This window comes from Mesocricetus auratus, unplaced genomic scaffold, assembly GCF_017639785.1.
Source record: "Mesocricetus auratus isolate SY011 unplaced genomic scaffold, BCM_Maur_2.0 Super-Scaffold_4256, whole genome shotgun sequence".
In the NCBI taxonomy this organism is placed as follows: Eukaryota; Metazoa; Chordata; class Mammalia; order Rodentia; family Cricetidae; genus Mesocricetus; species Mesocricetus auratus.
In genome coordinates this window covers 20,523,218-20,547,701 of record NW_024429182.1, presented here as the reverse complement: position 1 = coordinate 20,547,701, position 24,484 = coordinate 20,523,218, and the positions used below count along the sequence as shown (strand labels likewise).

The 24,484-nt window shown below is 45.5% G+C and overlaps 1 protein-coding gene across 2 annotated transcripts in view; it reads right to left on the bottom strand.

Moving 5' to 3' along the window:
- The window catches only part of Blnk (B cell linker), a 65,625-nt gene that overhangs the window by 23,729 nt on the left and 17,412 nt on the right, over positions 1-24,484 (bottom strand). For both annotated transcript variants that reach the window (XM_005063609.4, XM_040744626.1), the window contains exons 2-8: positions 21,788-21,853; positions 17,388-17,437; positions 10,735-10,775; positions 8,884-9,040; positions 6,460-6,623; positions 1,947-2,028; positions 875-946 (exon numbers count right to left, since the gene is read on the bottom strand). In XM_005063609.4, coding sequence (XP_005063666.1) covers positions 875-946; positions 1,947-2,028; positions 6,460-6,623; positions 8,884-9,040; positions 10,735-10,775; positions 17,388-17,437; positions 21,788-21,853 — 632 coding nt within the window. The remainder of the gene's footprint in view (positions 1-874; positions 947-1,946; positions 2,029-6,459; positions 6,624-8,883; positions 9,041-10,734; positions 10,776-17,387; positions 17,438-21,787; positions 21,854-24,484) is intronic.

The window sequence follows — 24,484 nt, the reverse complement described above, 5'->3', positions numbered from 1 at the left end:
ACCAAAAGCACAAAAGTAAAAGGGAAATCAGCTTTAGTCTCTAGCTGTCCTGAGCAGAAACTTACAAGTGTGTATTTTCAAGGTGCAGGTTGGGTGGCAAGTTCTGCTTACTTTCTCAGCTAGGAAACTCACTCACAGTGTCCTGCTCCCGTGTGTTTCCCACACCAGTCTGCTTCAGCTTCAGATTCCACCTTTGTTCTGCCAACCCCACCCCCTATGTCAGCCACGTACACCCCAGTGCTCCATCTCTTTGCAAGCATTCCTGAAGACTGCCATTTCCTGCTATTAGTAGACTATGTAGCGTCCCATCTCTGAAACATGCACACAAAAGATTCCACCCAGCAATTCTGCAAAAATTTGGGCTGCGCTAGTGTGCAATTCAGTTTGCATGTTTATGGGGATTTGTATATTTCAAGGTATTTGTTTATTTTAGTTTTTTGGGGGGGAGGGGAACAGAATTGTAAATGATACCAACTTAGAGAAAACTCAGAAATACAGATTCCGTCTATCCTTTCCTGATAAGCGATCCAGACCAGCCAGCCATTATACTCTTTTCAAATTTCCACTGGGAGATGTCCCTATGGACTGAGTGGTTTGGCTTCTTTAAACTTGTGATTCTCACCTGCCTAGAAGTTGATCCAACTCAGAGACAGTTGGCACCATGTGGGGTATTTTTGTGCATCATGTTTAGTGAGGTGACTTTGGAACCTAGTGGGTAGAGGTCAGAGCAATGGCAGAAAGTCTGTGGACATGGATGAAATTAAGGCTTTGTCCCCCATTATCAGGAAAGTTGGAAATATAGGTGATGGTTCACGTATGATCTTAGTAGTGTATCTCTTTTGGAACAGATTATAAAGCAAGCCAAATACTTTACCTGTGACATTCCCTGAAGGTGACATTGACTTTGAGGAGCCGTTTGGCTTTGTTGATCTGTTCACCATGGGAGCTGAAACACACAGATGTGAACACATGCAGTAGTTATAGGCACGTTCCTCTGAGGAAAGGTCTTGTAGAGAGAAAGATGATCAGTCAAACCAGACAATCTGCAAAGATTCCATGACCCTTATTAATCCCATGAACCATCCAAAGAAATTTTCTCAAGGGGAAGCCAGGGTTTGTGATTAAATGAATGAAATAAGACGATTAGCTAAAGTATACTTGGATCAGAATGTCACCCACCTGGGAGGGTAGGAGACAAAAGAGGGTTTGACTTTGTTCTGTTTTAATAAAAAGTATATTAAAGCTAAACATGATACCAAGTTAACTAATCCTCCTTCCCTTCCATACACAGATTCTCTTGGATTTTGAGATGTTCTGCAGTAGCAGAGACAGGACATGTAGGTATTGTTTTGTGCATTGGTTGGCTCACGCTTGGGGAGCACAGGAGAGTGTTGTCATAAAAAATAAAACAAAACAGGAGAGTTGAGGACAGTTCTCTCTGGTCTAGTTCATTAGATGGGGAGTGTCATCTGAAGAGGGTCACATGCCTGGGACTGTATTTTCCAAAGTCACTATTTCCGGAGGGTGCTGCTTCCATGTCTGATCTGAGACAACTGTTCGTGATAGCATTCCTGGCAGGATTTGCAGACAAAGTGCCCCATAGGCCTGAGACATGTGGGAGTAAAGACCAGGAGGGAGAGTACCTGGGCTCTCATTTTATCATTCCTCCACAGATTTGCTCGCCATGCACTGTTTCCAAGTCCACCCTGTGGCTTGCAATCCTGAGAGCATCAGCTTCTGAGAACCGTTCTGAGCAAAGGCAGCTGAAGATAACAGCTCCAGCTTTCATAACCTGGGTCTAAAACCATGAACGAGGAAGGAGAAAGGCTCTGAACCAGCCAAAGGGGGTGTGGTTACAGAGGAGGAGAGCCTGTCAGTTCTGAGTTCCAACCTGGTGTGGGCTAACTGCCAGAAGCTTTCAGGTACTCCAAATTCCAAATGCTTACCTTTCTCTGCAGGCAGCGGGCTGCTTTCTCTGGGATGGATATAGTTTTCATCATTATCCTCCACAGGGACCACATAATCAGCCTGAAAGAAACAGAAGTGAGTGAAGAGGATGCTTGCTCTAAGTTAAGGGAGAAAAATTTTGTTTTTCTGAACGCTTTCACGGGCTGTAATTCACATACCATAAAATTGCACCAGGTGAGGTTAACAGTAGGGTGCCTTTACTTAGTTATCTGTTGGATCTACAAGGGACTTGTCTACCAGACTCTGTCCCATGAATGCTAAGTCCATGACTGGATAATATCAGTTGTATGTTCTGTGATGAAACGTCAGAAGCAGATGCAATTTATAGGAGGAAGAGTTTGTTTGGGCTTAGGGATCCAGAGGGATAAGCATCCGTGATGGTGGGGAGACACAATAGTAAACAGAAGCCATGGCAGCAGGAAGCTGATGGCTCCCGTCTTTAATCATAAGCGTGAAACAGAGCCTTATCTGGATAGGGGAGATATTATATAAAGTAAGAAGCCCATCCCAAAGACATACTTCTTCAGTAAGGCACACCTCCTGTACCTCCCCAAACAGTGCCACCAGTTGGGGACCAAGTGTTCAAATGCCTGAGACATGGGTCCATTCTCATTCAGACCACTACATCAGTATTCAGCCGATGCATGGATACTTTAGTCTCTAGGCTTCTAAAATACCTAATATGACTTCAGGTGTGTCTTGTAGTTTGGCTCTATATTCCTTTGATGGCTACTGCTTAGGTACTTAGTGTACCTCTTAACATCCTTTCCCACTTTTAACCGTGTGGTTTACCTTTCTATTGTTATGGCATATTAGTTCTTTGTATGTCCTAGATATAAGTCCTGTATAAGATGCATGACTTGCATTTTTCTCCAATTTTGAGTCTCACTATGTGCATAGATTAACATTGAACTGAAGTCCGCTTGCTTCAGCTTCCTTCTGTTGAATTGTAGGAATGTGTAATGCTTTCATGATGCATCCCTTCTGGTACAAAGATCTAAATTATAAGCCCACTCTGTGTATCTTTTTTCTCTACTGCTTGTGTCTTGGTATCAAAAAATAAACAAAACATTGCCTAACTCAAGGCCATAAAGATTTCTACTTACGCTTTCTTTCCTCTAAGAGTCCAATAATTTCATATCTTAAATTTAGGCCTGTGATATGCCTCTAGTTAATATTACATATGGCATAAGACAGGGTTCAATTACTTCATTTTGCATGTGGATATATAGTTTTTATAGCACTGTTACTTTTTTTTTTTTTGCTGTTTCGCATCTCTTCTTCACTTTCAAGAGGAGTCATCCTATCTATACTGCCTAGAATCCAATCTATTTAGAGTAATGCTATTTCTAGAATTTCTGGAACCAAGACACTTTTATTCCAAAAGAGCAATGACAGAAAAGACTCAAGCCAATCCCAACAAATTCTGTTTGTTCAAGGAGGGGGTATATGCAATGTGCATTTCCAGTACTGCAGTTCCATGGTTTAAAATTGCTACCTGCCAGCCGGGCGGTGGAGGCACACGCCTTTAATCCCAGCACTCGGGAGGCAGAGGCAGGCGGATCTCTGTGAGTTCGAGGCCGGGCTGGACCAACAGCCTCCAAAACAATACAGAGAAACTCTGTCTCGTAAAAGCCAAAAAAAAAAAAAATTGCTACCTGCCAAAGCATGTGTATGATGAAGACCCATCACAATCTGTACCTTAAAGAGACCACCAGCATTATTGTGATGTTTTGATATAAACTCCATTATCCAATGGACAGCCTAGGACAGCCAGTGCTACATAGAGAAATCAAAAAAACCCAAAACAACAAACAAAACAGAGAAAAATAAAAAAAAGTTTTAGGGATACATGAGATTCTAAGTACTAGAAAAAGAAAAGAAAAGGTGGGAGGGTGGTTGGTTTTGTCTTTTTTGTAGATTCTCTCTCTCTCTCTCTCTCTCTCTCTCTCTCTCTCTCTCTCTCTCCTGAGACAAGGTCCCATGAGCTCCTTCTGTCAGCAAGGATGACCTTGAACCCTGGCCCTCCTGAGTGCTGGGACTACTGGACTCTGTCACCACTCCTGATCCATGTGGTGTTGGAAATGGAATCTAGTGCTTTATTCATGCCAGACACACCCTCTACAGCTGAGTCACATCCTCAGGCCCGTGTGTGTGCAGGTACAGGAGCACGCGTGTTCACAGAGGATAACCACAGGTGTGTGTGTGTGTGTGTGTGTGTGTGTGTGTGTGTGTACAGGTACAGGAGCATGCGTGTTCACAGAGGATAACCACAGGGGTGTGTGTGTGTGTGTGTGTGTGTGTGTGTGTGTGTGTGTGTACAGGTATAGGAGCAAATGTGCACAGATGATAACCACAGGGGTGTGTGTGTGTGTGTGTGTGTGTGTGTGTGTGTACAGGTACAGGAGCAAATGTGCACAGATGATAACCACAGGCGTGTGTGTGTGTGTGTGTGTGTGTGTGTGTGTGTGTGTACAGGTACAGGAGCATGCGTGTTCACAGAGGATAACCACAGGTGTGTGTGTGTGTGTGTGTACAGGTACAGGAGCATGCGTGTGCACAGAGGATAACCACAGGTGTGTGTGTGTGTATGTGTGTGCAAGTACAGGAGCACGTATGTGCACAGAAGATAACCTCACTCACCATTCTTTCAGTGCTGATCACTTCTTTGTGGCTGTTTGATTTTTTAAACTTTAATTTTATTTACTTTTATTTTCTGGTTTTTCAAGGCTGGGTGTCTTTGTTTGACAGGGCCCCTCATTGACCTGGGATAAGTTAGGCTGGTCAGGCAGTCAGGCCATCCTGAGGGATCAGCCTGTCTCCACCCACGACTTTTTAAAGTGGGTTCTGTGGGAATTAAACTCTAGTCTTCTTCCTTGCAAGGCAAACGCTTTACCAACTGAACTATCACCCAGTCCCTTGTTTTGGTTGTAACCTTTTTAAAATCTCAACTTTCCATCTGCTCCTTGGAGAACACAGCCTCCTCCATACTTCTTTCCCGCTGGTGCAGGCTTTCTCAAGCCACCTCTGCAGGGATGCTGTGTGCAGAGCTCTGTCTCCTTACTGTGTGTAGACTCTGTCTCCTCACTGTGTGCAGACTCTGTCTCCTCACTGTGTGCAGAGCTCTGCCTGGCCTCACTGAACTCCTTCCCACCTAATCACAGAAATGGAGACCCTGCCACAGCCCATGGTGTCCCAATTCACATATTCATGTGAATTTGCCAATGGCTAAGAGAGTCTTTCTCTCTTCTGCTCTACTGCTCCCTATGCCCTCCTGAAAGAAACAGCACCACCTCTCTGACAGACAGATTGAGAAACCACCCTTCCCAAAGTCTGTTGCTTTCTGCATTTCACCATCCCTAGAGTGGGAGTCAGGCCCTGAAGGTGACAGGAGGGAGGAGTCCTTCGGGATGAAGGTGAGTACAAACCATACGGTATAGGAGTGGTGAGCCTGTGGTAAGGGAAGGTGTGTGTGTACAAACCATACGGTATAGGAGTGGTGAGCCTGTGGTAAGGGAAGAAAGGAGCAAGATTCATTCACAACTGAGCTGAGCTACCCTGAGGCTCAGCAGCTCCGACTCGGTGCTGGCCACCGCCACCTTCAGTTCTCAGGAGGAACTAGAAAACTGGCTTTGTAAAACGTCTGGAATATGATAGGAACATTGTGTGTGTGTGTGTGTGTGTGTGTGTGCACGCATGTGTGTGTAAGAAATATATCTCTATCATATTAAATATTAATTAAATAAATATCAAAATAGTAAAGTGAAAAAACAGACCCGGGAATGCTAGCCAGTTTTCCCAAAATCACAGAGCTGACAGGACCTGGAGGAATTTAGACCTAGAAGCTGTCTCTCCTGTGAGTTAAAAGGTTCTCTTTTCTGTCTCCTGATGGGAAATTACATTAAGATGCAAATAAAGGTCATTTCACAACAGGTTCCCAAGCCACAATGTCTATCACCTGTAGCGTCTCAAAACAAGTGATTTCTAGAGCATCTTCGGTAAGATTAGAGGTGTCTTTTGTTTCCTCTCGTAGGACTGTCTTAATGGCTGTGCCCAAACTAAGGACTATCTTTTAAATGCAAATGCCATGGGAGCCAGGACCACTAGGTTCACAGCCTGGCCAGTTCACTGGATTACTTTCAAAAGGCAATACTCCCAAGTGGCAGAAGACTCTCCAGAGGCAGGCCCTGACCAGGGAGGTTGATGAGGTGGGTCTCTGGATTCCCGGGGGCTGAGAGTGGGAAGCAAGAGCTGGGAAGGGCACTGAGGGGCATGGCAGGGGCGATAGGAGACACAGATCCAGGACACACACCACACTTCTGAGAAAGGTGAGACAAATGGGCCACAGGTACCATTTTTAGAGAAAGCAACCTCCCCTCAGTGTCATCTCGAGGGATTTGGAGGACAGTGCAACAGCAGGGCTAGGAGGAAGGAAGCCCCCCCCCCCCCCAGCTTCCCTCCTAGGCGGTCCTTTGAGCAGGCTTACTTTACCTCATCCTCAAGGAGGTCTTTGGGCTTGGGGGGAACGTGAGGCTTCTGCAGAGAGTTGGGAGCTGGCAGAGTGGAGGCCAGTCTTGTTTTTGCTGAGGGCCAGCAAGGCTTACTGGGGAGTGTCTTGCTGAAGGGTGGAGAGTGCCGCTGGCTGGATCGATTATCTTAAACAAACATAAAACAGCGCAGAAGAGACTCTAGGTCATTCATTGTGTAGAAACCATGGGGATCTAGAAAACACACAGCATGTTTGTAGCTGCAAAGGGTCGGTGTGGTGTCCTTAAAGGGGCCAAGTGAACAGGTAGGCAGACCTACCTGTTCTCAGGACCACACTGGGGCAGGGGAAGGGGAGTGATAAAAGCTCTCCAAGAGCTGAGAGTCCAACAGCCCACGAATCACAGTGGGTGGAACCAGGGAGTGAGGCTCTCACTTGTATTTACACACTAGATCCGTCTTGGAGGCTTTAAAAGTGGTCCCTCTCTGGGGCTAATTCTGCACTTCTGGATGAAGTCTATTGTGGTGGGTTTTTTTTAAAGTTCCTCAGGATCCCCAGGAGAAGACAGATGACCCTGCTTTGTCCAGGACTGTCCTTTTCAGCAGGTATCTGAGAGCCCAGTCTCTGAAGCCAGATGGATCTGGGTTCCTTCTGCTCTGCCACTGATTAACTGCACCTGTTTGGACCAGTTACAATTTCCCTGGCACTCCCTTGCTCATTTTAAAGCAGCAGATCACGCTATCCGCTTTCGAGTTACTGTAGGAATGAGAAAAACTGCAGAGAAGGCAGCAGGTGCTGTGTGGATGCCTAATGCATGGATCTGATACCAGCATGCTCCATAGACCTTCAGATACCCAGCCTGCCCAGCAAAGCTGTGAGCTGACTTCTCATTGGATCGACTTCTTTTCAGAAGTTCTTGGCATAGGGATGCCCTGGCATTCTCCATCTTAGGCAACACCCTGGCTTCCAGCAGGCTGCTGGGTTTCCTGCTTCTTTCTTTGACATCACCTTGCCTGACATAGCTTTCAGAACTTGCTTCTACTTTGCCTGAGGTATGTGCTCAACATTAAGACATCTGCATTGCTGAGTCTATCATTGCTAGTCTTATTTGTAGCTCTTGGATTTTTCCCCCCTCTTGTTTTCTTTTTTTCCTTTCTTTCTTTCTTTTTCTTTTCTTTCTTTCTTTCTTTTTTTTTTTTTTTGAGACAGGGTTTCTCTGTGTAACAGTTCTGGCTGTCCTGGAACCCACTTTGTACATCAAGCTGGCCTCAAACTGCTTGGCTCTGCCTCCCAGGTGCTGGGATTAAAGGCGTGTGCCACCACTGCCCGGTTGCTCTTGGTGTTTATATAGAATTCTTAATGCAATGTTTAAACCCACAAGAAGTAGCAAAACACAGAAAGCAGGCTTTGAAGAATTGAATTGTGGTCTCTGGTTTGCAATGTGCATGTAATACAGCCTCTTCCCTCTCGGGATCACTGCCATGAGTGAACCAAGTCACACACCTCAGTAAGGGCCTAACAGATTAACTGCGGAACACAGAACCAACAGCACCGCACCCTACGGGAGGCTGGGGAGAACAGCAAGGCTGACCTTGCTGCATACATGCAAGCACTGCCCTGGTTGTGGGCACACTCAATCCCCCCACCTTCAGAAACCTAGTCACCTGATGTGATGCGAACTTTCCTGTTCCTCCTGATGCCCTGCACAAGCCACCTAAGAACTCTACCACTGACCTGTGCCGCCAGTTAGCTTCTGCTTCGTTTGTTTTTAAACTATTTTTAATTTTGAGATAGGGCCTTACTAAGTTGCCCAACCTGGGAACTTGGGATCCTTCCTCATCCCCGCTCAAAAGTTAGGATTATAGGATTATAGATCCCTGCTACTACACCAGACTTCTTGATGAACTACAAGAGGCAGGCCTCAAAGCCAGACTTGTGCTATGTCCATTTGACCTAAGAGGTGGAATCCAGGTCCAGGGTACATTGGCACCCCTATTCCCGCTCAGACACCCACAGTCTAAATGGCCTGTGTGTAAAGCTGTCTGGCACCAGAGCAGAGGAGATTTAATGGACACTGAGGTCCTTGAAGCACACTGTTGTTCTGTCTGGGCTTCTCAGAAGTTTCAGAGCCTTGCATGAAGACACTCTCAGGAGAAAGAGGACTAATGTCCAGGTTGTTTTTTTCTTGGAGCTATAAGGGCACAGGGAGGTCAGCCCTTAGGATACACTTCCTTATCAGTACAGGCAACCTGTTTGTGCTTACAGTCTGGGGGGAAAACGCTCCCCATAAAATGAATAGAGCATAGCATCGTGCCCCCACACCTGGACTGCCGCTTGGAATTGAGAGTGGAGAAGGGCAGGGGACGGCAGGCAGCAGCTAGGTTTGCTCATCTCCCCTTCTGTGGTCCCAGAGTCCACAGTGACCTCACCTACATACTCGCCCCTGGTGAAGGGCAGGGCTGGATGAACCACCCTGGTCTGTTGCTCAGCGGGTGGCGGCTCATAGGAATCGTCGCCGGTCTCCTCCGCAGGCATCACGTACATCTCGGAGTCCGAATGTTCATCTGGATTTTCATAGTCACTATCCTGCAAATATAAGCGCCATGTTTGGCATCCCTGCAGGTGCCGCCAGATGGACAGGTCCTACCTTAGGAGGCAGGAGCGGTTCCTGCTGCGGGGGACAGGAAACTGAGACTGCGGGAGCCCTTTTCGCATCCGCCTGCCCCACGCAGCTCGCACCACAGCCACACAGGAGTCACACCGGGGCAAACACGGGACACTTGTCTCCTTTCACTTGTGATGTTCTGAAGATGTTCTTCCGTCTGCTCTAAAGGCTTTGGGAAGAAGCCTACATTTCATACTACCTGCAGTGGAGACCCACTCAAGTAAAAATAACGGCCAGGGGCATTTACCCAGTGGTTGTTAATTGTGGCTATTTGACTTTGGGAGTAGGTCAGACCCTACTCGCCAGTCCCCCCCCCCTCCCTTTTTTTTTACTTTGTGTTCTTCGCTCTGTGGCCGCTTTAAAAAATTACTTCATATAATTACACCATTTTCCCTTCCCCTTTCCTCCCTCCAAACCCTCCCATATGCCCATCCTTGCTTTCTTTCCAATTCTTAATTCAACCAACAAACTTTGCGCATATGTGATCTTGCGATGCCGCCAGCAGGGGGGCGCAGCCGGGACACTGGTTCCGCTAGACAGGGTTCTGGGAGGAAGTTTATGCCCAAATGCCCCGCAATGAAGTCATGCTTCCCCTTATTTTTCTTTTCTTTTTCTGCGGTTAAAGGAGGAGGAACTGCTGTCTTCAAAGACCACATCCACTCCAGGTGGTGAACACAAATTTGATTCTGAACACTGACCTGGATATCTGTATCGTGGGTCCTCATCCTACTGAGGGAGAGAGGGAATACCAGTCTGTCCTAGCCACCTCTGCTTCCTTTTATGTAAGGTAGGGGTGTGGTCTGTGTAGGATCCCTCACAGATCCAAACTCAGAGCATGCTAACACTGTAGAAGGACACAACTGTGCTGAAGAAAACTTGCCTAGTCCCGACAAGACTCAGGTCCCCATCAGTGCGGACTGCAGAGCCATTTGGAGACTTAATCTTTTTCACTCTGTGAACTAGGAAGCTGGGCTGATGGGTTTTTGGTAATAGCAGGTACTTTGGTAGCCAGCATCCTGGTTCTGAGGCCCGAAGGCCCAGATTTGAGTTTGGGAACTGCAAGCTAACCAAATATTCCGTTCTGGTTCTAGAGGCACCCGTGCCTAGCATTAAGCTCCTTTAAAAAAAATAGGATTTTGCTAAATAGCAATATGACCTCACACCCTCCAAGTAACCACGATTAGCCTTGAACCCTCAGTATTCCTGCCTCAGCCTGCTGAGTGCTGGAATATTATGTGTGTACCAGTTCTGTAGTAATTAATTCCTGTTTCCATGGCTCTCCGGCCCGGGAGTAGTGGGGAGCTTAGGTCAGAACTAAACACCAGTAAAGAACTATTTAAGTACTTCTGGTTTCTGTGTCTGTGAACTCTGAGAATGGGGTTAGAGTACCTACTTCCCAGGGCTGTATAAAGTGCTTGGCCTGGCATGCGGTCAGCACTGGTCAAGTCAGCTGCCGGTGACCTCACTGGTGCCTGCCTGGAAGAGGCTTTTCGTCCTTCTGGGCCCCTCTCCCTGTGATGTTCAGCTAGCCATCAGCATTCAGAAACAAGCCATTGGAGAGGACCCCCAGGAGGCTGGCGTGGCCCCCCATCCCATCCCAGGAGCAGACACTTACAAAGTCGTCTGACCACCGCTCCTCTTCCTCCGCAGGGCTGTCTGTAACAGGAGAGGGACACAGAGCAAAAGGCGTGAGCCCAGCTGGCCAGACCACCCGCCCCAGGCAGCCTCCTCTCCCGTGTGCCCGATGCTGCATTTACTTGACCTTGAACCGCAACTGCGGCCGTATCGTCATTCATGTTCGCTCTCTTTCTCAGACAGCTTACTTAAATCTCGAAGCATAGACAGAAGTCCTGTACAAGCAGAGCAACGGGGCCCTTTACCTAGGCCTGTCGCCTTTGTCAAAGGACATTAGTGGAATATTATACTTTTTTAAAAAAATAAACTCCGTGACTGTCAGATCCAAAGGGTAGCCCATTCCCCTCCAAAAGGGCAGGCCCACTAACTCATTCCAAAACTAAGTCTAGGCCCAGCTCAAACTGGACTGTAGGGGGATTTCTGGTGGTTAGATAGAAGCCAGTATTCCTCAAGAACTTGTGAAACTGGTTCCCATTTGCTAAAAGGAGTCATTTCCCTTACCTTTGGCTGAAGGGACAAAAGGTCTCTAATGACCAGCTGTATATCAAAGCCCATGCTGGCTTCCAGGCTTCTACAGTCCCTATTCACAAGTACTTGTTATACATTTCAAAGCCCTATCTTGGCCCTTCTCACCTCAGATTCCCACTCTTTCTAACCCAATTCTCTCTCTCTCTCTCTCTCTCTCTCTCTCTCTCTCTCTCTCTCTCTCTCTCTCTCTCTCTCTGTCTCTCTTTTTCTCTATCTCTCTCTGTCTGTCTCTCTCTCTCTCTCTCTGCCTCTCTGCTTCTCTCTCTGTCTCCCTCTGTCTCTCTCTCTCTGCCTCTCTTTCTGTCTCTGTCTCGCTCTGTTTGTGTCTCTCGTTTTCTCTCTCTATCTCTCTGTCTCTGTCTCTCTCTCTGTCTCTGTCTCTCTCTCACTCTGTGTGTGTGTGTGTGTGTCCCAGACAGCCCTGACCATGTCTGCTTTCTTTTCTCTCTCTTCTGAACTCTTTCAGATGCCACTATTTTTTCTCTCTTACACACAACACAACAAAACCCGTCCCCTTAGCCATACCATGGAGGGGTTGTGTTGGCAGTTTCTTTACTTCACCCTCTTGCAAACAAAGAGCAAAAGTAAGGGAAAGGGAAGGCCTTATTTGGCCCAATCACAGTCCATCGTTGAAGGAAGTCGGGAGAGGAACACAAGGCAGGAACCAAATCGCAGGCCATGGAGGAGCACTGCTTACGGACTTGCGCCCTGGGGTTACTGAGCTCGCTTTCTCATACAACCCAGGACCACCTGCCCAGGGGTGGCTCTATCAACAGCAGCCTGATCCCTCCTACATCAATCATTAATCAAGAAAATGACCCACAGCCACGCTCACAGGCCAATCTGATGGAGGCAATTCCTCAGTTTAGGCTCCTTCTTCCCATGTAATTCTAGCTTGCGTCAAGGCGACAAAAACTCCAGAGAGCAGCGCTGGAGCTTGACAGGGTCAGGATTTAGTGTGGAGACTGAGGAAGGGTGCTGGTGAAGCTGGCTGGAAGAGGTTCTTTTAGTCCAATCACCTAATGGCGCAAGAGCTCCTTTTGCCCAGGTGTGCGTTCATCTCTCCACAGGATCGACATGGGACCCATGGTCTTGGCTCAGTCATGGCCGTCCTGTGCAACTTTGGACAGTTTTGGTTTGTTTTGTTTTGTTTTGTTTTTTTGCCTCTCTGGCTCTACTTATCTTGGAAGTCTAGACTGAATGATGTTCCAGTCCTTTCCAAATTTTAAAAATACCACGAGCCCAAGTTGTTTCTTCTTTTTTAGTTCTGTGTGGAGCACTGGCTCTGAATGGTTCTGTGTGGAGCACTGTCTCTGAATAGTGCTCATCTATGGCGGTTTTGTGGGTCTCCACCAGGGTGAAGGTAAACAGATGTGGAGCAGCAGGTGACGGGGGCTCCACTCAGGACCCTGGGAAAGGGCACAGGCAGTGTCAGGGCTCCTTTCTCCAGGGATGAAGGGTGGCTGTGTGGACTCTGGGCTTCCATGGCAGGCCGCACCTGGGAGCCCCTCCCTTCCTCTCCGTTGTCCTCTCCTCTCTTCCTTTTAAACACATAATCCTATTATTTTATCACTGTCTAATGGGGTATGCGTGCCTATGCGTACACATGGACCAGAGGCAGCCATCAGTATTGATCTTGGCCCTAGCTTTTAAGACAGAGTCTGACACTGAAGCTGGTGCTCACTGTTTCAGCTAGGCTGGCTGGCCAGGCATACTGTTATGCCCAGGCTTTAGGTGAATATTCAGGATTTGAATTCAGATCCTTTTGTTTTCACAGCAAGCACTGTACCCACTGGGGCATCTCATTAGCCCCAAAAGAATTAGTTTTAAATAAAAGCTATTTTAACTGACACATGAAAACAGAAAAAGTATACAGTTCAATAGGTTAATACGTGGAATTTCAATATGCATATCTATTGGATAATGTTTAAAGCAGGGTAAACACAGCTGCTCTTCAAACAGGACTTCCAGCACCTCTCTTTAGTTATTGGAACACCTCTCTCTAGTTACTGGAACACCTCTCTTTAGTTATTGGAACACCTCTCTTTAGTTACTGGAAACCTCTCTTTAGTTATTGGCACTCATTATACACTGTTCTGTACAACCATCTGTGAAAGCACACCGGCATTCCATGCTCCCACAGGACCCACTGCCCAGCCTCCTTCACCACACCCTCGCCAGCTTCCGGTAACAACCACTCTGACGGTTGGTGTCCCAGTTCCGTTTGGTTCTGTGAGAGCCCCCATGATAGATTTCACATGCAGCGTGAGAATGTGCCGGATTTGTCTTTCTGTGCCTGGCTTACTTCAACTTGGCATAGTGACCTTCCATTTGTAACCTCCACCCAGGTTACAAATGACAGGATTCCATTCTTTCAATGACTGAATAGTATTCCATTGTGTGTGAGTACCACATGTCCCTTGTCCACTCATCAGCATGGGGCCTCAGGTTATTTCCCATGCCATGGCTCAGCAGCAAACACAGGAGCTCAGGTGTCTCTTTGGCATACTGCCTTCCCTTTGGCCATTCACCCTGTGGCAGGGTTGCTGGATCACGGTGAAACTCTAGTTTCATTCTTTAGGGGAAGTCTCTACTTTCTCCACCATTGCTCAGTCCCCTTCCTGCATGACACCAGTGGGGACAGGTTAGTACTAGGCAAACTTCTGTGGGTGGATGGCAGTGTCTCCTAACAGTCCCTGGAGGTCAGGGACAAAGGGTACAAGTAGAGAAGCCTTGTTCAGATCTGATCCCTCAGGGGTTTGTGGAGTGACCAGAGGATTTCTGCAGTGACCCCTAAAACTAGGGACCCTTCCCTTGGAGGTTCTCTTTATCTGCAGAACCGAGACAGATCTTCCCCACCTCCATGTCTGTCTGTCTGTCTGCCTGTCTCTTGTCTCTTCATGTAACCTTTGAGGTGCTTGGACACTCCTTGCATTGAGAAGCTTTGGGGCTGATTTCTGAGACTGTTCAGGCAGTTGAATAGGAACCCTAAGACACAGGGGAGCAGTTGCAATTGTCCCTGGGGCACAAGCAGCTAGGGGTGTGGGAGGACAGGGCAGGGAGGGACCAGCATTAATGCTGGTTTTTCCAAAAGGAGCAGGAGTTAGAGTGTGTCTAACAAGCTCCCAGCTGACTGCTGCATCCATAGTAGGGATCAGACTATGGAGCAAGCCACGTCCCTGTGTTCCAAGAGTTGTTGATATACTGCCATCAAGGGTGCACGGACAGACTGGGGCTGTAGATCAGTGGCACAGCCTTTGCCTAGCTTATATGAGGCCCCTGGCTTTGAGCCATAGCACTGCGTGAGAAAAGACTAAACGGAGCATTTCAGGAAGAGGTCAGGTGTTTGAGGTCAAAAAGAACACTTTTGGGTGTCCTGCAGATGGGAAGATATGCATTCCTAAAACCAAGGAATGGCAGAGATGCTTGCTGTAGCATCAGGACCCGGGCTCCAAAATCTAGCAGATCTCCCTTCCTCAACTGACAAGGATGAAATGAAGGGTGACGCCCATAGTTACACAGCCAGTTAGTGGCCAAATGTGAAAGGACCTTGTCACTTGGCCCTATGACCTGGGACCGCTCTCTGGTGAGATAAGGAGAACTGTGTTCTTTATAACCATCACTGCTCTGATGGAAGATACGAGTTAGGAATGGACTTAGGTGGGTGTTGAGGGCCGCTTAGAAACTCCGTCCAAGGACAAGCAAGAGATGATGAGGGGGACTGAGCTGTATCCATGGCAACAGAAAGGAAAGATACTTGAAGGCTGGAGTCAGTGGGATTCAGCAGAAGATTCACTCCTCCAGAGGACGAGGAAGAGTAGGAATTGACATGTGGTTTAGGCAAAAGGATGAAAATGTGTCGGATCTTTTCTGCCTTTCACCAAAGAAGAAAGCAGAGCAGGAGGAGGTCATGGGGAAGGGATGAGCAAGCAACAGTGAGGAGAGACGTCCCTCTCACAGATGGTTAGGCTTCTGAGAGCTGACTGAGGTACAGCATTTGTGTCTGTCATCTCTAATACTCTGTCCATCTATGAAGGACAGAAATGCTTGCACATTTGCCCCATAGCACTTGAATTAGAACTCACCTCCCCAGAGAGACTCTCCCAGACTGCCTAAGTCGTCCCCATCTACGATTCTTGGCCACTGCCCTGCCAGTTCCTTCCTATTCTTCATAAAAACCATCATGCTTGGGAAATTATTTTTAAAGTGTGTGTGTGTGTGTGTGTGTGTGTGTGAATGTAGATGTGTGTAAGGACAATCTTGGAAGTCATTCCTGGCCTCACCTTGTTTGAGATGGGGTCTCTTGATCATTTCTGTGTATGCTAAGCTAGTTGGCCCACGGGCTTCTGGGAATTCTGCTTCTGCCTCCCATCTTGCCACAGGAGTGCTGGGATTACAGGCTGCTACAGCACTCCACTTTATGTGGTTTCTGGGCACTCAAACTCAGATCCTCACACTTGTATGGCACGCCCTTAAGCCACTGCCACACAGGACAAACTCATGACGTATTTGATGAGTGGGTCAAATCTGAAGCACCTGGAGATGTTTGTTTTACAGAATAAACTGTTCAAGTGACACCAATTCTGAATTGTCTGTGTTGATGTCTTCGAGATGTCAAAGCTTGTACTGAGTGGCTATTTGGTGATACAGGAGAGCCTTACATCCAGCCGGGGCTGCCCATCTCTTGGGGACCAGGTAAGCTTTGGAAACTATCATGGGAGATGGCCTCATCTGTGAGGGTACTGCTGGTGGGGGTAGGGATAAGTCCAGGCTGGATGTTGGGCTGAATCACCTCTAGTACTGCTCTTAAACAAAAGAATCCATCTTTCCAGGATTTTCCCATCATACCTGTTTGAATACTGAAAAGGTTAGAGTTGTTTCCCTTCTCCATCACTGGAGAGAATGGTTTGTTCCTATTTAGCTATGCTTGGGAACAGGTTTCCTTGACTTATGAATCAGGTAGATTTTGAAATCCCTGGACAAAAAATCCCTATTTCTTAGTTCCAGGCTGCACAGGAACCCCAGGCTATCTGTCTGAGAGTGTGTGGTTCTGTCTATTCCAGACAAAGGTGTTGGCTATTTGACTTTGGTTACCATTGCTATAAACATACCGATCTCAAGCTTAGTCTTTTTGTGGTCCAAGTTGGTTCTAATTGAAACAGAGATGTGTATGTGCACGTGTATGCAGAGTTCAGAGATCGATCTTGAGTCCATTCCTTAGGGTCCCTCCCCCATTTTTGACAGAGTCTCTCTCTGGGAATGGTTTCCCAGCAAGACCCAGGGATTGGCCTGTCTCTATCTCCCCAGTTCTGGGACTATATATGAAGGCTATCATGCACAAGTTTTTGTTTGTTTTGTTGAGACAAGGTTTCTCTGTGTAGCCTTGGCTGTCCTAGAACTAGCTCTACAGACAAGGCTGGCCTCGATCAAACTCAGAGTTCCTGCCTGCCTCTGCCCTCTGAATGCTGGGATTAAAGGCATGCACCACCATGGCCAGTTTTTTGTGCAGTTTCTGGGGATCAAATTTCTGTCTTCATGCTTGCATATCAAGCACTTTACTGACTGGACCATCTCTCTGATTCCTTAAATAGCTTTTATGCAGGATACATTAGTCCCCACTGCCATGTACTGCACAGGACTGTGCTTTCTTGCTACATGAAGTTGTAGATATTTCTAACATCATCTGTCTTCCCTTTGTGGCAATCAATTCCATGGCAGTGGGAACTATATTCTACTTGCAAGTATGGCACTTCTATTTACTTTGTATATGCCAGGTACGCGGGAGCTGCATAGACACACAGATGGATGTACAGATGGACAAATAGATGATGGGTGGGTAACTGGTCAGATGAATGCGTGGGTGGGTGAGTGGACAGAAGAATGGGTGGGTGGATAGATGAATGGGTGGGTGGATAGATGGATGGGGGAGTGAATGGGTGGGTAGAGTATATTTTCACTGTAGTGGAAGGCCTCATTGATATTGTCATTCTTAAAATCAGGCTGAGAATCCTTTGTTTTCAAATAAGTACAACGTATTTCCTTCCCCAAGAGATAAATGTGCACATTAGACAAAAGCCAGCTAATGTATTTTAGAAATACTCTTACCTAATGCATAGTCCCTTCGAGGAACACTTGGAGGTCCTTTGACTTTTAGCCTGTAGATGAACCAGTAGAACAAGGGTCAGTGGGCAGGACAAGCCAACACAGAGATAAGAGATAGATAACTACTAGAGTATCTTCTGGGCTGCTCACACTGAGAACTCATTGTATTGTAATCTAACGAGGTCAGTATTATTCACAGTGCACTGGGAGCCTATGAATTGGCTCAAGTTAGACTGAGCCGTGGGACAGCTCTACGAGGCCCAAAGACCAGTTAACACTGCATTCAATGATTCAAGAAAAGTCGTGCTCATTGGCTGATGGGAGAGTAAGAGAAGATGAACGGTGTTTTAATGGTTCACAAATGCTTTTTTAAAAGGGACAAAATCATCAATAATAAGTATTTTGCTCACAGGTTAAACAAAAATCATTTTGTACCATTTAAAACATGACATATGGTGCCTAGGCTATGACTTAAAGGTAGAGCACTTGCCTAGCAGGTGTAAGGCCCTAGATTCAATCCCCAGCATTAGGAAAAAATGAAACAAGACCCATAACAAATAGGCAAGCATCATCTCAAGATGGAAAGTTTATAGTAATTTACTAACTAATAATAATTACCCATTTTACTTAGGAGTGGTATCCTTAATGAAATTTAAAGTACACACAGACAAAACTTATATCCTGTATCATTTAATTACTAAAACATTATTTCCTTTTATAGAAGCAGTATATATGGTAATAATTACATATATTTATTTCATTTTCAAAAAGTCAACATAGGAATTCATAGTTTATTTTAGAAATACACAAAGCCCCTTGCAAACCAAAATTACATATTATAAAAATAACAATATTTGGTTTTGTATAAGAATCCTGCCTTTCCCATCACAGGTTCTCCTGTCCGTGTTTGCACCCCATTCTCATCACACACGAACAATTCTCTTCAAAATAAACTCATAGTGAAGTCTAGAAAGACAGCAACCAAAGGATTGCAGGGAGGAGCAACAAGAAGAAAGGGGGCCTGGTGTCCAGGGACAGCAACATTTCAAGACACTTACTCCTACCCACTATCATCCTGTAGTCACAAGAGTCACAGCTCAACTCATCTTGGAATAAAGGACAAACTTAAGGATGGATCCTGGGGAGATTTGTCAGTAAGTGCTTGCTGCACAAGAGCGAGGACCCGAGTTTGGATCCGCAGCACCCACCCACATAAAAGCTGGGCATGGTGGTGCCTGCCTATAAATCCAGTGCTGGCGGCTGGACACAGGAGGATTTGGGGTGCTGTCTGGCCAGGCAGTTTAGCTGAACTGATGAACTGCAGTTCAGTGAGAGATGCAGCGTCAGAAAACTAAGGTGGTTTGTAGAGGTCCCGGGATGTGGGACTCTGGTGTTCACACACATGCACATAGATGTACACATGCACCTACATGCACATGTGCACACACCCACACAAATGTGTACACGCAACAGAGGGAGAGATAGAGACAGAGACAGAGCAAGAGAGAGAGAATGACCACGATGACAAGCCAGGAATAAAAGGTGTGCTTTCAAAGTAATGAGTATCTGGCAGCTACACACTAACCCCAGGATTTCACAGGTCTTTCCACACATGGTCCATTACAGTGTTTGTGACAGGAACCAGTGTGCTGGACGGTGCTTCCTCCTCTCAAGGGAGAACTTGTTGTCTGACTTCACAGGGGAACCCAACTGCAGGTCACTTTGAGACGAGGAGCCCTTGACCTTCATGGTAATGGCCATTTTCCAGGCTAAGAAGAAACACGGCTCATCAAGAAAAGCACTTTGGGGGCTAGAAAGATGCTGGGCGGGGGCAGGGTAAGAACATTTGCTCTGCCAGCGTGAGAACCTGAGTTCGAATCCCTGTCATCCACATGAGAAGTCAGCATGTCTGTGCATCTCTCTAACCATAGCATCGAGGAGCAGAGAGACTGGCACATCTGGAGAGCTCTCTGGTCAGCCAGCCTAGCAGAAGCAGTGAGCTCTCAGTTTAGCAACACCCTCTGTCTCAAGGCAATGACATGGAGAGCATAAAGGAGGTCACCTAACACACACACACACACACACACACACACACACACACACACACACACACACACGGAAAAGTGCTCTGGGGACAGAATATTTGAAATAGAAACTGTCAGGAACATTTGCTGTTCCATGGCTGCTGTCACATGACTGTCACACATGACAGAAACCTCATACCACAGAGAACACTGGAGTTGCCAATCTGGCCACTGGGGCAGCCCACAATTGCTAGTGACTCTGACAGTGACTAGTGTGGGGAATGAGATCCCATAGCAGAAAGGATAAACAGAAATGACCACATGACTCTGCCAGCCCCCGGACAGAGCCTGAAGACACACTGTCCTCCTCTACGATGACCCCCTTCCCCTCACAAAGGACCACAGCCGCTACCTGTCAATCCCCATGTGTGCCGAGGCTCCTTCCTGTACATGTTAGGTTCTGAAAATGATTGGAAATAAATACGCTGTTCTACAGACACAGAGAAACGAACTGAACTATTGGGGGAGGGAAATAGTTATAAAACTTTAACTTCCACTTAGAAATTTTATTTCAGAAATTTAGATTATTGGAGTACTTGAAGTCTGAAAAGACCCTCATTAGAGTCTTATCTGTGCCAATGAATGGAAAGGAATGGCTAGAGAATTTTGATTGATACGAAACCATCACTCCAAAACCACTTTACCGGTCAAAACTCACACCCTCCCCTTTAACACACCCACAATCTATAATCAGTCTGTCTGATTATAGTTCTGTTACAATAGACTACTAGCCAGGACTTACAAAAATATGGGTTTTTTTGCATACTAATAAAGACGTCCATGATAAAACCAGCACCACAAGCAGGGAGAATGGTATATGCAGCTGCTTGAGATGAAAATGTCTCACCCAGGATGATGCTTGTTTTGGGGGAGGGGTTAGTGGGAGAAGATGAGGAAGTGAGCATTCCTGGTATGTTTCAAATTCTTTGACTTTTTTTCATGGTGAATCAGAATTATATTAATTTTAAAAAAAGCAAATTTGAAGACTAAACACTAGGTAGAGTGTGACAGCAAACACCTTTAGTTCTAGCACTCACCAAGGAGGCAGAGCCAGGTTTCTCTCTGTGAGTTTGAGGCTAGCCCTGTCTACATAGTAAATCCAGAGCCACCCAGGGCTACATATGGAGATCCTATGTTAAAAGACAAAACAAAATACTGTTTCTCTTTTCGTCTTGAGTTAGATTTTGAGTGGTAAATGCAAAAAGTATGTACAATTTCTGGTGTGTGTGTGTGTGTGTGTGTGTGTGTGTGTGTGTGTGTGTGTATAGACTGAATCCAGGGTCTTATGCATGCTAGGACCCTGCAAGTGCCTTAAAACTGAGTTAAAATTTCAAGCAGTTGGGATTTCAGTTGTGGTTTTGTTTGTTTGTTTTTGTTTTTTGACATAAGGGGCTCTGGGGTTTTGGTGCACTTGAAAATGCAAGATTCTGGCTTTACTTCTTCCAGAGTTCATCGAAACATGATTTTAAGGCAGCAATTTAAAAAGCAGACATCAAAATGTAGGTCAGCGATATGACATCACAAGAAAGCAGGCATACTTGCCTGGACCGTACTTAGACAAGGCTGAACAAGAGAAGCCAGACTGAGTCTCCTGAGTTCTTAATGGCTTCTTCAGGTTCATCCCTGGGCCTCAGCTCATGGTCACCCAAGTGGTTTTCCTGATAAGTGCCCTGAGTGGGCCCAGCACACCTCTTCATGGAGATGGAAAATTGCAGACCCCCAAGTCCCAGTTCATTCATTCACTGCCCTGTTTCCAGGATGTAGACCTAACCACCTAGTAAACAGGGGAGAGGCAACATGGTCCTCACTCGATGGCAGAGAGCTTTGCTCTCCATTCAGCACAGATCAACTTCTTTCATATAAATTGTTAAGGTGGAAGCTTCACCCCAGCCTCTGGCATCCATATACCCAAAGAGTCTGGGATGATATGGTAAAAGCTTTGCCCCCGTCGCTGGTATTCATATAACCAAAGAGTCTAGGGTGTTATGGTGGAAATTCCACCCAAGCCCTCTCCCCCATCTCCCTCCAAACCCTGCTGCATCTCAGAAAGCCCACCAAATGATGATCCCCTCCCCCAGAGTTACTTAAGACCACTCCCACAGGGTATTTAAACTGCCCTCCAGAAACTAGACTGGTGGCTTTTCTGGTCTCCCTTTCCCTTCTCCTCTTTGTGGGGCTGGAAGGCCACCCAGGAGTGCTGTATCCATTAAACTTGGGCTTTTTCTAACTTGATTTGATTTGGTCTGATTTAGATTGCTGCATCGGCAAAGAGGCTTACTGGGGTCTAGAAACTTTTCATAAATAATCGAGACTACTTACTTTTTTATTTTATCCATTATTCCACCTTCATTGTTCTTAATATCATGGACCATCTTTTGAAGCTGTCTGTAAAAAAAAATCACAAGCATAAAATACTAACATCTAAGCTGATTTTTGCAATACAGTTTTACCTTCATTAAAACCAAAGGTAGTGGTCCTATTTGAAGCACAGCTAACCCTCAGGGCTACTTTGTCATTCCTAATAGGCATTCTAGAAATCACTACCAGAAATTGAATGGCTGGAGCTGGAGATGCCACTCGTAGTAAGACAGATGTTTTGGATATACAATGCTTCATACCGGTCACTGGAAAAAGAATTCTGAGAGTGGGAATGTAGCTCAATTGTAGAGTACTTGCCTAGTGTGATAAATGGCTTTACGTCAACGAGAAACAAACTACAGACCTCTGGGAAGAGGGAACCTCAGAAAATGTCCCACAACATTGGCCTGTGGGCAAGCCTGGGGGGGTATTTTCTTGATTGATAATTGATGTGGGAGGGCCCAATTCACTGTGGCAGGTAGTCCTGGGTGCTATAAGAAAGCAGGCTAAGTAAGCCACGAGGAGCAAGCCAGTAAGTAGCATTCCTCTATGATTTCTGTTTTAGTTCCTGCCTCTGGGTTCTTGCTCTGACTTCCTTCATGATAGAGTGTGACCTATGACTATTTTAAATTAAAACACATGTCAAGTGAAAATAAACCAGTTCAGAACGTCTACATACTGTCTGGTTCCACCTGTGTGCGTGACACTGTAGAAAGGGGAAAGCTGAAGAGATGGCAAAAGATCAGTGGCATCCACAGGCGGGAAAAGGTGGAGCAGGAAAGAAACATCTATAAGGTTCTGCAATAGTAAATACATGAAGTATATATGACTGTACAAGTGATACTATGGAAGGTATTATGGAAACAATACTAAAAATGGCCCCTCTTAATTCCATTCCCCACTAGTAACATTCCATGAAACAGCTGTCCAAATTCTAATGGCTAATGCATAGAAACATTTAATTAATAAATTTGAGGACATCTGTGACCTTATATTTATTCTTAATATATGTATGTGTATATATGGTTCCCTCTAAACATATTCAATTTTTGAGTCAGTTGTATTTTTATCTCAATAGACACATAAAGGTTGAATATATTTATGGGGTCCATATATACACATTGTGCAGGGTTCACATCAGGCCAAATGTTACAGATCTCAAGCAGTTATCATTTCTCTATGGTAGAAACAAACTTTCCTTTTTCCTAGAATATCAGAACCTACTTGTACTATCAAAGTATAGTTGCTCACACTTACAGGCTGATCCCATGCTCAGCAGTAGATGGCCAACACAAAACTGACTCAGTCATAGTGCTTTGTACCTTACAGGTCTTTTGGTTATTTATATCGTTTCTGATTTTGTGTTTATGAGATTTCTGTGTGTGAAATGTGTGTGACTCTGTCTCCGTGTATGTGCCTTGTGCTTTTCTTTGGTTCTTTTTGTTTCACCTATCCTGGTTTTTATTTTATTTCTTTTCTTCTTCCTCTTTTTTTAGATGCTTGTTTTCTGCAAGAGAGAAAGAAAGGGTGTATGCCCATAGCCTTGTCATGGCAGTTGACTTCAGGGTGTCAACCCACCAGGAGCCTAACCCCCGATGGGTGAATCTCCAAGAAACAAGGCCCAGAGACCACAGACTCCAGAAGTCTTTTGCTCTACTCTGTCTTTACATGTTTGCTGCTGCCATCTTTCTTTAGTGTCTGGCATGGTGTGAATGGGTGTGGGGAGATCCCCACTGTCTGTACTGTAGTGTGTTTATCTCATGGAAACATTCCATCATACTGGGCATTTTCACCTGTGGATTATTATAAAGATGATTTCTTCCTAAGCTCTACTGTTTAATTGATAATAATAACATTAGTTTAAATAGAGTTCTGATGATAAAAATGAAACAAGGAAGTGTCACACAGCTAGAACAGATGAACTTCTATTGAAGATCCACACAGACTATGACTTGAATTAATGATTAAGAAAAACAATTGAGTCCCAGTATCCCAGCTAGTTTAAATTCTAATCTTAATGTTGGGTGATGTGTTCACAGGTTTCGGAGAGCATCATAGCTGAAACAAAGCTCTGAAAATAACTTAAAGTTAGATTAAGATGGTTTTGCTAAATAGCTTTGAGGTGAAAACCTAAGAAGACAATCTAAAGTTTTAGAAAGGCACACAGTTGAGTGAGGACCTCTTTAAAGTCAGGGAACAAGAACAAAGCAGCCTCGTTATCATTAACTGACAACAGGCCTTTCTTGCTTGGATTCTCAATAAGAAACTATAATGAGTGGGCATGCACCCTAAAGATTTAAAGTAGAGCTGACTGATTGTTTTTCAAGTATAAAAGTTTAGGTTTGATTCCCTTAAGATTCCTTATAAAATTGCCTTCCAAGTAAGTAATAAAGTGATTGACTTACTTTGTAATCACAATATACAGTCTGCCAGTAAAAGATGGCTGAGAAAAACATCCTCTGCTTGCTCACATTCTTTTAATCTCTAACAGGTTATTTGGATGTAAACATATGTGTGTTCTTGGGATGACTTTGTTTTAATCATGTAAGGGAGATGAAAAATACATTTTTACCTGTATCATTATAATCACTCACTTGGAAAATAGAATGTAATTACATTGTAATTCCTATGTTGCCTGAAAGACTTTGTTGGGGTGTA